At 36.3% G+C, this 16,260-nt stretch overlaps 1 protein-coding gene across 4 annotated transcripts in view; it reads left to right on the top strand.

Moving 5' to 3' along the window:
* Positions 1-16,260, top strand: part of FER (FER tyrosine kinase) — a 180,661-nt gene that overhangs the window by 119,310 nt on the left and 45,091 nt on the right. For all 4 annotated transcript variants that reach the window (XM_086770908.1, XM_086770909.1, XM_086770911.1 and 1 more), the window contains 2 exons: positions 82-197; positions 2,206-2,300. In XM_086770908.1, the coding sequence (XP_086627034.1) occupies positions 82-197; positions 2,206-2,300 (211 nt within the window). The remainder of the gene's footprint in view (positions 1-81; positions 198-2,205; positions 2,301-16,260) is intronic.

Genomic DNA, 16,260 nt, shown 5'->3' on the forward strand with positions numbered 1-16,260 from the left:
CATACTGTCTGCATTATTTTTCTGGAGATTTGTGAAGATTGTTTACTTAGGATGATTTTTTTTTTTTCCTCCTGATTTCAGGGTAATTTTGGTGAGGTGTATAAGGGAACTTTAAAGGATAAAACTCCTGTTGCTGTAAAAACTTGTAAAGAAGATCTTCCTCAGGAACTGAAAATAAAATTTCTATCAGAAGCCAGGTAGGTTATCTAAATTTAATTGAAATATTCTTGTTGTGGGGTGTTTTTTCAGGTTTTATTACTGAATGGGTTTACAAAATCTGACCTTCAAAGAAGCAGTAGTCAAACTTCTTTTCTCTCCCTCAGTACAATCCACAACTGCTTTGTATCTAAACATAAGCACTTGCTGAAACTACATCCTATAAAACACAACTTTGTTGTTCTAAGTGCTTCTATTTAGAACTTCTGAGATGTGCCATGAGAATTAGGATAAGAAGACTGGAAGATGCTGTTAGTTTAAATATGATTATACCAGTCATAAATCCTACCTTACACATATGACTAATAGAGCTGATCAGATGTGGCTAGGTTACTGTATAGACCCCATGTAGTACTTTTCTTTGTGAGAAGAGTTCACTCCAGTAGAGAGATATTTTATGCTGTGTCAGGCAGCATGTGGTTGCAGACTTACTTCCCATGACAGTCATGCCACAAAATGGTCCAGAGGAGGGCCACCAAGATGATCAGAGGGCTGCAGCATGTCTCCTATGAGGACAGGCTGAGAGAGCTGGGGCTGTTCAGCCTGGAGAAAAGAAGGCTGTGGGGAGACCTTATAGCAGCCTTCCAGTACCTCAAGGGGGCCTACAGGAAAGACAGGGAAAAGCTCTTCAGTAGGGCCTGTTGTAATAAAACGAGGGGTAATGGTTTTGAAACAGAGCGGGGGTAGATTCAGATTATATATAAGGAAGAAATTTTTTACACTGAGGGTGGTGAAACACTGGAACAGGTTGCCCAGAGAAGTGGTGGATGCCCCATCCTTGGAAACATTCAAGGTCAGGTTGGATGGGGCTCTGAGCAACCTGATCTGGTTGGAGATGTCCCTGCTCCTTGCAGGAGAGTTGGACCAGATGACCTTTAAAGGTCCCTTCCAACCCTAACCATTCTATGATTCTAAGATAAAATGCTAAGTATTCTGAATATAGGCTGATGTAAATAGGTAGGTTCTGAGATTTCAGGGTAGAGGGATGTAGTAAGATAATTTCATACCTGTTTAAATTAACTTGCTGCCTCTTGCTATACAGCTTCAAATGTTTTCATTTTTAGTACCAAAATAGTACGATCAATATGGAGGAGTAGAAGTTGCTATCTACATATAGAGAAAGAAGATCAGCCACCATGTCTATTTAATAACTTTAAACAGCTTGTAACTTGGGAACTGCAGAGGTGTTTAATTTGTTAAGCAGTCTGTCACTAATGGATCTCTGCTTGTCTGGAAAAAAAAAAAAGCGTTATTTCTCACTAAATATGTGTGTACCAGGTAGGTTAGTATTTTACTCTTGATCCTAGGAAAAAAAAAGGGAAAAAGAGGAAGTGCTTTAAATCAGCAAGTAGTAGAAGAAACATTTAAGTTATGAGATCTCTGTATTGCAGTGGAATTCTTCCTTGCCCTTCATTTCACTTAAGAATCATAGCAAGCTGTTTTAGGCTGCAAATGTTGTTATTAAAGCATTGTGTAAGAAGATGTAAATGTTTTTATTTAATTCCCAAAATTGAAATTGCTGTCCTTTCATTTTTCTAAAACTTATTGTATTAATTAATCTCTTAAAGTAAAATTGGAATGAATGTGTATTTGAAAAGTGCAGCAAGGAAGTATAGAGGCATGCTGTGCATTCTTTTTTGATGTAGCTCACTTCTAGTCCACAACTGACATGCTATTTAATTACAAAGGTTCTTGAGAAACTGAAAACCTGTCAGGCCATTTTTCAGTTATATAGACAAATGTTATGAAGACAAATGGTAAAATTACAATAAGATTAATATAGTGTTCAATCTGGATTTATTGGTGAATCAGCATGCCTTCTGTTTCAAATCCAATGACCATTGATCTGTGGATTTTTTTTTCTTTAGGGTAACTGTAATGACATGTTCAATTAAAATAGCATTAAGAATTTAAGATATTTTCCTATAATACTTAATCAGTTTTTACAATTAAGTTTATTAATATAATGAACTCCTGTGTGTTTTGCAGAATACTGAAACAGTATGATCATCCTAATATTGTAAAACTCATAGGAGTTTGCACACAGCGGCAGCCTATTTATATTGTTATGGAACTTGTTCCAGGTAACTTTTTTCCTTCTTTTCTCAGCGTATTTTCATAGATACTGTTTCTATAACGTCAATTGTATTGTTTTCTATTTGTCTTTGTCTGTGTTCTTGTCACTGATCTCAAAAATCACCTCTGTTGCAAATCTTGGAAATATTAGGTTCTACTAGCTTTGAAGTGGAGTGAGCACCAGAAATCTGTTGTGAGTTTTTCTGTAGCCATTTAAGACAACAGAATTTGCTGAAAAGTATCTCAGCTCTATCTTCATTTTCCTACTGACAAGATATTAAATGGTATTTCCTTTAATAATGGAGTTATATTCCAAATGTTAAGGTGCTTGTATTTAAAGGGACTTCATGGCTTGGTAATGTTCCAGTTTTAGTAAGTCAGATTTGGGTCATCTTTGGTAATATAGAAGTTTATTTCTTTACCAAAATATATTGTTCAGCTTATGGGTTGCTCTTGATTTGGTTTTGGAATCTTGAGTTCATGTTATTCAGTAATGGCTAGAGAGAACTTCAGATTGCTGAGATGACAACAGCTTTTGGGCAATTTTACTTTGCTGATTTTTCTCAGCAGCTGGAAAATGTGATTTGGTAGCTTCTAGTACTGCTTGATATGTAACAATGTTTTGTCTATAACTAAATTTGTCTTCAAAATAATACAGCAAGCTGTTTTAAGAATTGTTTCATTCATGAAGACTTAGATTGTTTATAATTCTTGAGTACTGACTTTAGTACAAGAGCACTGATGAAATCTTTGACGTATTGGAATTTTCTGCCTTTATTAAATTACATTATATCAGATTATTATATTTGTATATGTGATTAACTTTATTGAAATGGAGACTAAAAGTAGTGTCCTGGGTTTTAAGGCATACTTTGGTAATTGGTTGCTCTAGACACCTCGGAAGATCAAAGTAAATCCTGATCTTTTAACACCTCTGTCATTCTAGGTCAGGGTTTTCAGAGCCCAGGGCAAGTTGTTGAATCATACTAATACAATTTGAGGAGTAATTAGTGAGAACCTTTCTCTAATTCTCATGCCTATTTTGCAGTCCAAGTCTATCAAAAAATTATTTTATGTCCTGGCTTTGAATTTGCAAAAGGAACTTCATCATTCTTATCCTGTTTTGCTGATCTGTGAGTCCTCTAGCTAGCTTCTGTGCTTGCCTGCCCTCATAAACAGTCTGCTATGTTCAAGCCATCATGTTTTGCCATATTCTTTTACATCTTGACTAGCACGCCATGAGACTGACCAAATCAGCTAGAAACAATAGGGATGCCAAATCTGAAGTAGCTGGCAGAGGAAAGACTGGTAGGCTTACTGACTTGCACTCAACACTTTGTTAGTGATTCTGTCATAAAGTGTCTCTGCAGAGGAACCTTTTTCCTTTGTTGCAAATGTAAATGGGATTAAAAACTGTGCATTTGGATAAAGTCATCAGTGAAAGCAATAGAGAAGGTGGCAGAAGCATATTTAAGAATCTGTGCATCCATTGTTACAAGCAAAAATAACCCAAATGCTGCCAGCAGATAACACAGAAATAAATCAGATTGTCAAAGACAATTATTCTTTGTAGACAGATCCTTTTTCTTCGTGTATGTAATGAAATAACAAGTGATGTGTCCTAAAGTAAGACACATTGATAAGGAAATTTTAAGATGAGCAACGTAGCAAGGATTAACTGAAATAATAAATAAGGCAGCAGAGCATGTTGCGGATACCTAGCCAAAGTGAAAAGGTAGATGAGAAATGATACATGTTAATGAAAAGGAACCATCATGTACTTACTGTTCACTTACTTGCTGTTGATCATACTGATCTCACTGTATATGTCCACCCAGTGTCAATCCATCATAGATTACTCCAATACCGAAAGACTTGATTATCTTTTTTGCAATCCACCACCTGTCAAGAAATATCTTAATATAATATGTATCTATATTATATAAATTCTTTTTAAGGGGTATATATGTGGAAAAATACATCCTGTCTCCCCGCCAGTGGCTGATTGTTACGGGCCAAGTCTGACTCTTCTCAGTATAGTCCTGCAGATCTTTGTGCAGGAACCTCTGCAGGTGGGGAGGGGAGGAACATCCTGTAAGCAGGATGTGGCATCTTTTTCTAGAGTTGGTCAGGATGAGGTTACTCTAGTCCTCCTAGTTTCTCAGACAACATCTAATGAAAAAAACAATCCTTTGAATTGAGAAAGGAGAAGGCCTGAAAAGACAGAACTTGCTTTTTTTTTTTTGTTACTGTAACCATATTTTTATGATGGTACCATTGATGATGACATGAACTTAGGATGCTTTATCCACTAGACTGAAAGCATAGGAGTAAGAGTCTAAGAGTCTTAATGATTTTTTAAAATTAAGCTGCACATGATTCTTGTATCAAGAGACTCCGGTAAACTGATGATAGACAATTTCTTCTGAGGACTCATAACAAATATTTGAACAAAAACATATTTTATAGTTGTCTAATAAAATATGCCCCATGACCATAATAAGATAAGCTTCATTATTACATTTTTAAGAACAAGTATCAGACAACATGCATGTTAATGTAGGAAAAAAGCTACTGGTGTATTTTTGAAAGAGCTGAGTTCTCCTGTTTTCCAGGTAAGCAGGGTTCTATTGCCCCAGTAAAGATGTATAATAACTAGTTTTTTCGAATACAATGGAGCATATTCTACCAACTGTTTTTTATTCTTTGTAACACACGTACCAGAGATAAAAATCTCAGGAAATTGTAGTGGCTACCTACTAATAATAAACCCCTAATTAGTATTCTAAAGAGCAATATTTGGGAAGCATGTGCTTCTGTTTTGTGAATAGTATAGAATAGTATTTATTTATTGTATAATTTAGATTTATTACTGCTTTCTAAAGCTATTCTTCTAATTGATAAAAATTTAATGTAAAACTGCCATTCAAGAATTTACAATGAAAGTTACTGAAAAATAAAAATAATTATTTTTGAACTCCCAAGTAAATTATTCTTGGTCTTCTCCCTTTACCTTCCCAAAATTGCCAAGATAGCCTTTGAAATTGAGTCAATGAGTCCTTAACCTTTTTTCTTATAAACATTGGGGGTTGGACTAGATGACCTTTGAAGGTCCCTTCCAACCCTAACCATTCTATGATTTTATATATTTGTAGATTAACAGAGATCTAAAGAAAAATCTTATTTACTTAAGGCTGAAATTGTGGGAGCTTGCTGCTGTGAAAATGCAATTTAGCAAAGCAGATGGTTTTAAAATGTTGATTTGTGATTGCAAGATGAATAAATTTGTGATAACCTTTAAAGCACTCTTGCAAATAATTAATTTTATTCTTTTTACCTAAATGACATTGAAATATTAACTAAAAAGAACTACTGCCGAGATCCTTGCAAGAGCCCAATGCTATAGGGCTTCTCAATTACCACATAATAAAAATTAACCTGAATTTTACAGTGGCATAGCTTTTTTCTATGAATTTTTAGTAGACTAAGAACTGAGAAAAAACATTTTGTTAATGGAGAAGTTCACATAGAGTTCAGTCTTTTAGTTTGGTAGTTATGACTCTTTCTCTATGACAACTGTAGGTTCCAGTTTGAAAATATTAAGACTGTAACAAAGAAAGAAAATTTGAGGAGCGCAACACCCATACGTTTATATGCTGATTTTTTGCATACATTTTGTGTTCCTAATAGAAGTTGAATTTTTATTTGTCTTTTGCTGTGCGCTTACATTTGCTCCTATTTTCTGATTTCATATTGCAAACTTCTACTCTTCACATTCTGTTAAGACTCTTAATTTAGGATGGGGCTGAACAACATGTACATGCATGCCCTCTGCACTCATGTGTTAAGTCAGGTGTGCTGGTTTCTAGATATGGAGACTCAAGTAATCTCAGCTCCCTGGGCACAAGGTGTGATGTCTTGAGCCAGAGAGCACATGATGTGAGATCCAGAATCAGTGTAATTTCTTGTAGAGTTCTCTGCACTGTGAGCCACACCATCTAATTTATTGAGCTTTTGCTGATCTTATGCACAGTGTAAGTGTAATGCATCCAGTGGAGGACTGTGTTTTATTAGTAAGCTGTTATTCAGATAAGAGCCTGTAAACTTGGTTTATGACCTCAAGCTTTACCTTGCCACAGTACCTGGAGAGAATACAGTGGGTAAAGTCTCCTTACTGATTCTGACTCCAGTGAGTCTGCTGAATCGAGAAAAATAGTATTTCATTGCCAGTTTCTTCTTCTGTCTCCACTGCCTAAGAGCAGATTTCAGATGCTGTGTTACCACACAGCTAATGAGAACTTCACACCAAAAAGGCATGTTTTATTTTACAATAGAGTGAAATGAATCTTACTATAATTGCAATATCATGCAGTGAATTTTAGATCCTGCATTGAAGGAGTAGAAATTATTCAAATCAACTCCAGGAAGAGCAGAGTACAACTCTCAACTTAATCTGTACTGCCTAAGATTTTTGTAACTTTCAAAAATTCTGCTTAGAAAAATTAGACTATTGGAACATGTTAGTACTATGAAGAACTCTAATAATCATATAGGTTGCTGTAAGTTATTTTCTTTGTAATATTCTTCCTTTCTTTCTTACTAATTTATAATGAGATGTCAGCTGAGATGCTTTGATAAGGTTTGTTGCAAAGATGGTATTTGATGGAGTTTTTTTCTGGTATCTTCAGATCTAAAAACATGAATACTGTATTATTTTATAACTTAATACTGTAACTTTTAAATAATCTATTGTGATACATTTTAAGTAGTCAATGTATCCTAAGAAAGACAGAAGAAGTTAAAGTGAGAATTGCTGATGAATTTTGGGAAGAGAAACTCCATATGTTAAGATTTGCCAAACAAGATTAGTATAGAGCCGTGAGTTTGTATTGTCATATGTACTTGACTAACTTGATTGAAAAATAATGTAGTAAAAGTGGAATATGAGTCTTAAAATTATTCGGTGAGGGTTGCTGCGTATTTGAGACGGTGAATGAAGTCTGTAGCCTTCACTACAGGAATTTTCTAACATAGATAAGCCTTTGTCAGGGATGGTTTCCAACATGAGGAATAACAGAACTTTGTGGTAAAGTAGTGGTTTATAGTACTGTGTAAGAAAGCACATAACTTTTCTGTGATGCCACATCAATCTAAAAAATTGAGCATTTTACTCATATTTTCTGGATTAATTTATTAATTTTTGTTTGCTCTGTGTCTGTTTTCCCAGCAGTATTTTTGTGCTTTATCCTGCGTTGTAGACCTTAAAACTGAAGAAAAGAAAGTAATTATAAGGAGCTGCTTTGGTATTCAGAACAGGAAAAGGACAATTTGCCAGTGTCTCTTAAGGCTGCACAGGGCATAAGGAGTTTTCATAACAGCTCAATTTTAGTAAATTTAGATGGTGATCAGAGAGACTGCCTGGCATACTGCTAGCATTATCTGTAAGCTGGCCAGAGTCCAGACTGATAACCTGAGACAAATGGATGTTGGATTTTGATGGAGTATAGAGAAGATTATCAGGAAAATGGTGAAAAGTTTGACAACACCTCCTTCCTGTTCTTTCCTCCTTTCAGAGTGAACTCTGAATCTTTTCCTGGAAAAAGATAGGAAAAGGGGAAACTAGAATACCCTTCTCTTTTACCCTTCCTCACTAGTATCTTGGTCCCAACTTCTTTCTTAGTGATCATGGATGTTATTATGGTATTTCTGCTTTGAGAATAAGGGATTTTAATTCACTGAAACACTCAAGATCACTTAACTGTATTTTCATCTGTTCTTAATTTATCATGCAATCTCCCATGTAATCAAAAACAAATTGCAGGAGTCCCTTTAAACTTTGGATGTTTTTTTATCTTACTGGGTTTAGGGGAAAAACAAATCAAAATCAAATGTAATCTGTAAGACGTAAAAAAGCAATCCCAAACCACTAAATTCTTTCTTCTCCTTGTTTATGTTCATTTCAATTTACTTGAATTTTAGCTTGCCCTGAAGGGGGAATTTAATTTAGAGGTAGGAACTTTGCACGTTCGTGAACTGTGTGTTCTAGACATTCTGAAGATAGATATGTAATCCTGTGGTGCAGCTACCACTTCATGCAATTATTTCAAGAGTTTGTCTTGTAGAACCTTCAAGGTGCCTCTGTCCCTCCAGCAAAAAGAGTCTGCACAAGTTGTCAAGATAAGCACCCTCATCACACCTGCATAAGCTCGCTCTGGCAGGATTTGTCTAGTTGACAGTAGATCCAAACATCTCTATATGTTCCAATGGTTAATTCAAGGTAGTACAAGGAAGTTTGTAGTTACATTTTTTGTGACCGACTCCATTTAGCTGTTGGACTGTTTCATCTCTCGCTGATAGCATACTTTCTGTTTCAAGTTTCTATATATTTAAACATTTTTTATAATCAACATAGTTAAAATTACATCCCTAGAAATATTTTGAAAGAATTTTCTTTCTGCTAAGTCAAGCATTCAAAAATAGGCAATTCAAGAATCTGGCTTGTCTGTTGACTCTTAATTTAGCTTCCTCTAGCATATGTATTATGATAATATAATATCTTATGAGTATATTATGTATTACGATATGAAAACTACATCTTTCTGTACCACATCCATACCTCATTCAGTTCTGTACAGTTTCTAGTTGTTTCTCATCTCCAAATACATTCAGTGGCCATAGGCTTTATTTAGTCTGTTCTGTCAGTGATCTGCTCCGGGTTTGATTCCCACACCCCATGCCCAGTGGGCATTTCTGGTCATTTTTCACTCTAATACTGAATGCATTGTAGACAGAGTTTGTGTTCCTTGTTTTGTTTAGGCTCATGCTGACGTACATTGGAATAAATTTGCTGAACACTTGTAACTGGAAACAAGTCAAGCTATGCTTGTACTTATAAACAGCTATGAAAACATCCAGTAATCTAATAGTACGGGAAGGTTATCTGAATTAAGTTTCAACTATGTATATTCAGCTTATATCGAGACATACGTAGCTAGCTTTCAAGGTGGAGGTCAGCAAGGTCATAGCATCCATCTTTGCAACTGGATAACGTAACCTGTTCAGATTTGTACTGAATCATTGGGGATGCAAATTGCCGATGCCATCCATGCAGAAACAATTCAGAGGTGACAGGTTTTATTAGCTCAAGTGCAGCACTGCTTGATTTCAGCTACACTGCTTGATTTCAGCTACACTGGCTCCCAGGAACATTCAGAAAGAGCACAGCCATTTCTGTAGTGCCTGTAACAGGATCTGATAAGCCGTTCTTAACCCAAGCACTGGGGTTACCTCTGCACTCTATTCATGCTGTCCTACCTGCAGTTGGCTTTGGTCTGTTTTGGCCTACTCACTCCATACTTTCTGTATATTAGAGTCCTTTTTATTTCCACAGGGTGTGTTAGATCAGAAGCATTTGCAAGTAAAGCACAGTATTTTGCCTGACCTACGAGGCTCTCTTTTTGACCTTTGTTGGAAGAGAAGGCTACATGGCATAAAGTGGAGAAGTACCTACAGATCTATTGTAGCTGACACTGAGGTACAGCTGGTACAATCTACTAAATCTTAACTAATTTTTTTGGAATTACTCTTTGTTTTTTGTATGTAGTGATACTTCAGGGTATAGCACTAAATCACAGCTGACTCCGTATATTTCTGCTGTTAGTTGCACCAAAGCCAACAAGCCCATTTATAATCAAAATCTCAGTGCTGAGACTGAGGTATGTGTAATTTATTTGTTAATATGATGTAAAATATCCACATTATCTGAGCATTTCTGCTAAATTAATTATCATCTTGAATAAAGCTGACATTAAAAGTAGCTGAAGTACATGCACACTATGGCTTACCTGAGCCTTCTGTCTCTGAGGTGCAGGCTTGGAATGCTGATCAATGCTGAAAAAAATGCTAACTTTTAGTTTCACGTTACGTGATTCAGCTGCTGTGTTTTCTGCTTTGTATGGTGGTATTTCCTGCTTCTGGACGCAGTGACATCTCTAGAGAGATCATTCGGGATTTTTTTCCAATTGCTTCTCTTTAGACATCTGTTAAAACTTTTAAAAAGTTCTGCATTATCTGACCCATTGGTTGCATTATGCATCCTCAGTAGCTGACTTTTGCCAGCAAATTTCAGATCTGTGTCTTATCTTGCAGTCACATCCTGAATCTTTATTGGATGCTGTCAAAAGTTAATGAAATAGAAAAAAAAAAAAAAGCTCAGTCAAATTCTAGACAAATTCAGATTAGAGATAAGGTGCAGATTTTTAACAGTGATAGTGACTGTCTGGCTTTGTTTTCCATTGAATTCTTCTTTTTTTCTGTAGTCAAATAAGTTTTCTGGCTCAATACCCAGTTGGTGCTAAAGCCACCTTCTGTCTGCACTACAGTTTCTCGTCACAAAGTCACAAAGTATGACCCCTGTCTGTTTCTCTAGTTTTTGTCTCTCTCTTACTTTATCCTTTCCTGTTGCACTCAGCTAAGTTTCCAGCTTCTATTTTTCTCTGTCTCTGCTTCCACAAGCTGCCATGCTTCTGCCTCTGCCACCTTCTCTCTTGGGCATGTCACCCTTCTGAACCAGGCACCCTCGTGAATTCCTTCTTGCCATATGTATGTCTAATTTCACTCTCCCTGGCCTAGCTCTCTTGTAGTACACAGGCACATGCACACATAAAATCCTCATTTCTCCTTCCTTGCCTTCTTTTTAGTCTTGTACATTCACATGTGCCTCTGTCTTCCTATTTGCTGCATGGTTTCCAGCTGTAAGGATATTGAGAGAAGAGGGGGAAGAGTCAGATTCCTTTGTTGGAGTGTAGGTGGTGGTAATTAAAAAAGCATACTATCTATTATTTTATGTGTCTGCATTTAAAAACTGTTCATTGTTTTTCTTTAGATTAAAAAAAAAAAACATGGACTGTCACAACTTTCTAGTCTGGAATCCTTTTTCAAGGCTAGAGATTATTGGTTTTTAAGCATAGTCCAATGATAGGAATTAATGAAACAAAGCTGAATGGAAGACTTCCTGGGGGAAGATGATTTTCATTTTAGTTAATTTCTGAAGTAAGTTGTATCTACACACTCATAGTCCTATACCTTGTAGCTGCAATACCAAAGCATAGAGTCCAAGTAGTCCGGGCAGGATTATTTTCTGCAGCACGGAGGACAAGGGATGCTGGCTATTGATGTCTTGCTAAGATTTCTGTTTTCATCTTGATAGATGATAACAGACTTGGTTTTCGACAGGCTTTTATGCCATTTGAGAATAAGTAGTTGATGTGGTAGGATCACTGGTTTCACACTCTAATTTATTTGATCCACCTTAAATCTAAGGCAAGGTTGCTGACTATTGTCAATGTTTTCCTCGTTTTGAATACTGTATGTCTGTCATCTGTCATCTCATTAAAAGAAAATGAAATAGCACATGTAATTATGTTGTAGCCTTCTTCTCGCTGTTTTCTGGTAGTGTAGTTATTTTGTGCTACTGAATCATCTCCATGGGTCTTTTGCTAAAAAGTCATCCGCATTGCCATTGCAGTCCTCGTCCAAGCAACATCTTTGTGTTTACCTGTTTGTTGCTGCTAGTGATGTCCTTGGCTCTCAATGCACACCATTCTTTTAACTCCTTTTTTTTTCTTTCATCTTTTGTTTTTCCACTCATACTTCATTACTTCTGTGCATTTCCACTCATACTTCATTACTACCATTGTTAATGTTACTATGGCAAAATTTTGCATGATTATAGCAACTCTTATTTGCTTTGCTTAACAAGAAAAATGAAGTTTTAACTGGATTTTGCAATAGCACTTTAGGCAGTTGGAAAACCTTGGATTTATTTGCAGTTTCTGTTACTACTTATGTAAAAGAAGTGAAAGCACTGCATTACACACAAATGATCCGTTACTTGAAACATGAAGAAACACTATTTTAAGGAAAACGAGTGCTTCAGCATCTCTACACCCTTACATTTTTAATAGTTTGTCAAATAGCTGGTTACTTTCGTAAAAAATATCTTCTAGAATTGCTACAGATGCATTTTTAATATTTTTAATTCGTAACTTTAAGTAGCTGTGTTTGGGTTTGTTTTGTTGATGATGTAGGTGGGATTAAAATAGTGGGCAATAAAGAAACTCTAAATTTCTTTACATTAGTCAAAAGGCTGACCATATGAATCCTCAAATTTTTAAATACTTACAGATGCAGATGAAGGTCATTTCAATAGTATTATAATAGCTTATAAAGCAGTTATGAATATGGAGTCATGGAGCTCCTCTGTGTTAGGTGACCATAAAGTGGTATGGCCAGAAGCATGCTACATCTGCATGATTAATGTGTGTAAGAAGAATTCAGTGGAAACTTTAAACTAACTGCTACTTAACAAAGCTGTTTAATAAAGGAAATTATCCCACTTTAGTAAAATTTATATGTAAGTAATACTATATATAATTCTGTATAATTCTTAATGCTATTATGTTAACACATTTATTAATATTTATATAATTATTATTTATAACAGTATCAAAATGGCATGATCCTATATAGATATATGTAAATAATGTATGTCTGTATAAATCTCCCACCAATAAGTGGGAGATTTCTCACTATAATTTCAAAACTATATTTTAATTATGTTCAGTGTCAATACTGGTTATCTGAATAATGGCAAGAGTGCCTAGAACAAGTAGATAGGTACCATTTGGGGCAACAGCTCAGGAGAACACTGAAGTATGTATACATAGTTGATTATAAAGGCCATTAAAGTCAGAGATTGCCTTAATTAAATACTTCGTAAACTAATTTAATGTATTTCATTGCTATTTCTTGTATTTTGATTCTTCTATAGATCACAGGTTGTTTTTTTTTTTTCTCTTGCAAAACCTTTGCTTACTTTTTTGTACACCATTAAGTGTTATATTGCCATAAAATACTACTTAGAGTACAGCATAAAGTGTATGCTATAAAGTATGACCAACACTAGGAGATTCTGATATGTGGTATTTTAACTCTTTCAAAATTTCTGCATATAATGACAACTAGTTCACATTCACAGTGAAATACATGAAGGGCTGTTTTCAGGAATCCAATTATAGCAGGCTGCTCTCATGGAGCTTCTGCTTATGTACTACATTTTGTCATCTACTTAGTAAAATAATTGTATCATATCAGGCCGACACTCCAGTACTGTTCTTTATCCTCCCATAAACCCAAAACAGACAGTCGATTTCTTCTTGGTGATAATAGTATAATGGTCTAATTATTTCTGGAGTACTTAGAGTGGCTGGAGCAAACCTAATTTCCTGGTAGTGTTGTGTGCCATTAACTGGAATAACAGGTAGCCATGTAGAATACAATAGAAATTCCACATATAAGAGGAAGCATTACTTGCTATTATGTAGTCATCTATTTTTGTTTCAGTTGTTTCATAGTCTAATTGGCCTGTTTATTTCATTTTTATCAACAGCTATTATATTGGAGATAATATTCTGACGCTATGTGCTGCAAATAGCCAATTAGGGCTTTTTATATTTAAACTTGTTTTAGGAAGCACATAAAGGTATTACGTAGCCACAGTTCTGCGCTGAAGGGTTTGTAGTAAAATCCTCTTAACTCAGCTTTGAAGGTATTCATCTGAATGCTATCCTGTGGAGATGAAGAGCTGGAACATTGGCCATAGTAGACAGTAAAATTATCCTGCAGTCATTTGTTAGAAATTCTCTCTCTATCTTCAATATTGGAGCACTGGTTGATTGAGGGTAGAGTTTTTTAGGATGGTCTTATTTTTTTTTCTGTAAGCTTCCTTGATTTACTGTTCTCACTCAAGTAATGCCACGATTTGTCAAGATTGGAAGACTTTTACATTCATAAAGGCATATAGTAATACTGATTAAAAGATTATTCCTATGTACAGAGCAGTGAATTCTCAGTATATAAGCAAAATACTTTTCATCAGCTGGTTTGTATGTATTGGATTGTTTAAAAATTATTGTTAACTGTCTACTGTAACCAAAATAATTCTGTTTACATGTGTGAGAAATGACATGTATTTCCATGCGGTGTTTATCTTCATTTTCTCTGGCAATAGCTGCATTTTGCCAGTTACCAGACTATGTCAGTACCCTCTCAGATCGGAGGAAAGGTGATTGTACCGCAGTCCAGTTTCCTATATTATTCATTATATTATATTTTATTAAAATTTAAAATTCTATATCCCAAGATTCACACTGTCAGTCTTTGGAAATGTAATGTATGTAGCTATCTTTAGTAAACAAGAAGGTATTTCATGTTGGCTTTAAAGTCAAGCGCATCCAGTCAGCTCTTGATTTTCCATCTGTGTGTCACCCTGGGAGTAAAGGGCATGGTGGGCTCCGTGCGTGCCAGCAGCACTCTTGGTGTACTCAGGTTGCTCACCTGAGAGGTTCTGGCTGGCCTAACACGACAGCATTCACTGTGGTGTGAGTAAAAAAGAGCATTTGTGTTTGATTTCATCCTTTTACTTTAACAGTGTGTTCTGGCAGTCTTCATTTTGAATATCCAGATGTTCCATAGTTTTGCTTTATGGGGATTATAGAAATCCTTTGTTACTCTCACAAATTGAAGATAGATCATACATGCTTTAAACAGACTGTGTTTTGCTGTTATGTGCACTGCTTTTTAATAATTGCCAGAAATTTGTCACTGAAGAAAGAATGTATCAGATAATTTTATTCACCTGTTTAATTGCAATTGGAGTATTAAGAAAATTAGACATCATTAACAAGCGATGTACCCCAGAGGTCAATACTGGGTCCAATCCTGTTGAACATCTTCATTAATTATCTGGATGATGGGGCAGAGTGCACCCTCAGCAAGTTTGGTGATGACACCAAACTGGGAGCAGGGGCTGATAGAGCAGAGGGTCGTGCTGCCATCCAGGAGGACCTGGACAGGCTGGAGAAATGGGTTGACAGGAACCTCATGCAGTTCAGCAAGGGGAAGTGCAAAGTCCCGCAACAGGGCAGGAACAACCCCAGGCACCAGTACGTAGTGGGGGCTGCCCAGCTGGAAAGCAACTTGGCAGAAAAGGGCCTGGGGTTCCTGGTGGACACCAAGCATTGAACATGCACCAGCAACATGTCCTTGCAGCAAAGAAGGCAGATTCCTGGGCTGCATTAAACGAAGTACTGCCAGCAGATCGAGGGAGGTGATCCTTTCTGTCTGCTCAGCACTGGTGAGGCCACACCTGGAGTACTGTTTGCATTGCTGGGCTCCCCAGTACAACAGAGACATGAAGATACTGGAGAGAGTCCCACAAAGGACCACCAAGATGATGAAGGAACTGGAGCAACTCTCCTAGGAGGAAAGGCTCAGGGACCTGGGACTGTTCAGCATGGCTCTTTTCAGTGGTGCCCAGTGACAGGACCAGAGGCAGGAGGTTCCTCCTGAACCCCAGGAAACACTTTTTCCCTGTGAGGATGACCAAGCACTGGCGTTGGTTGACCAGGAAGGTGATGAGTATCCTTGGAGATATGCAAAAGCCATCTGGACGTGGTCCTGGGCAACCAACTCTAGATGGCCCTGCTTGAGCAGTGGAGTTGAGTCAGGTGACCTCCATGCCAACCTCAACTATTACATGATTCTATGAAAACAGAGTGTTTTCTGGCTTTTCTGTAGTACTACTGTGTTTACCAAAAAAGGATTAAGCAAAATGGTAACAGTGTTTTTTATCTATAGTTTATCAGATGTTTATTTTCTGGGAGTTTTCGCTAAGGAACAGGTTATTAAGCCATCATATCCAAGTCACTTGTACTAAAAGAAACTTGATCCCAGGTGAAATGAATAAACAAAGCAGTTGGCAGTTGAGAAGCTACTCCATTTTACAATTACTCCAATTTAATATTTGAAGGATGTTACAGTTACAATTTACAACAGTGGACCTTTTTCTTTAATATTCTCTTATTTTGTTTCTTATAGTATGAAATATAAATATATAAATAGAAGTAA

The sequence above is a fragment of the Chlamydotis macqueenii genome, chromosome Z (genome assembly GCF_036417535.1).
Source record: "Chlamydotis macqueenii isolate bChlMac1 chromosome Z, bChlMac1.mat, whole genome shotgun sequence".
Classification (NCBI taxonomy): Eukaryota; Metazoa; Chordata; class Aves; order Otidiformes; family Otididae; genus Chlamydotis; species Chlamydotis macqueenii.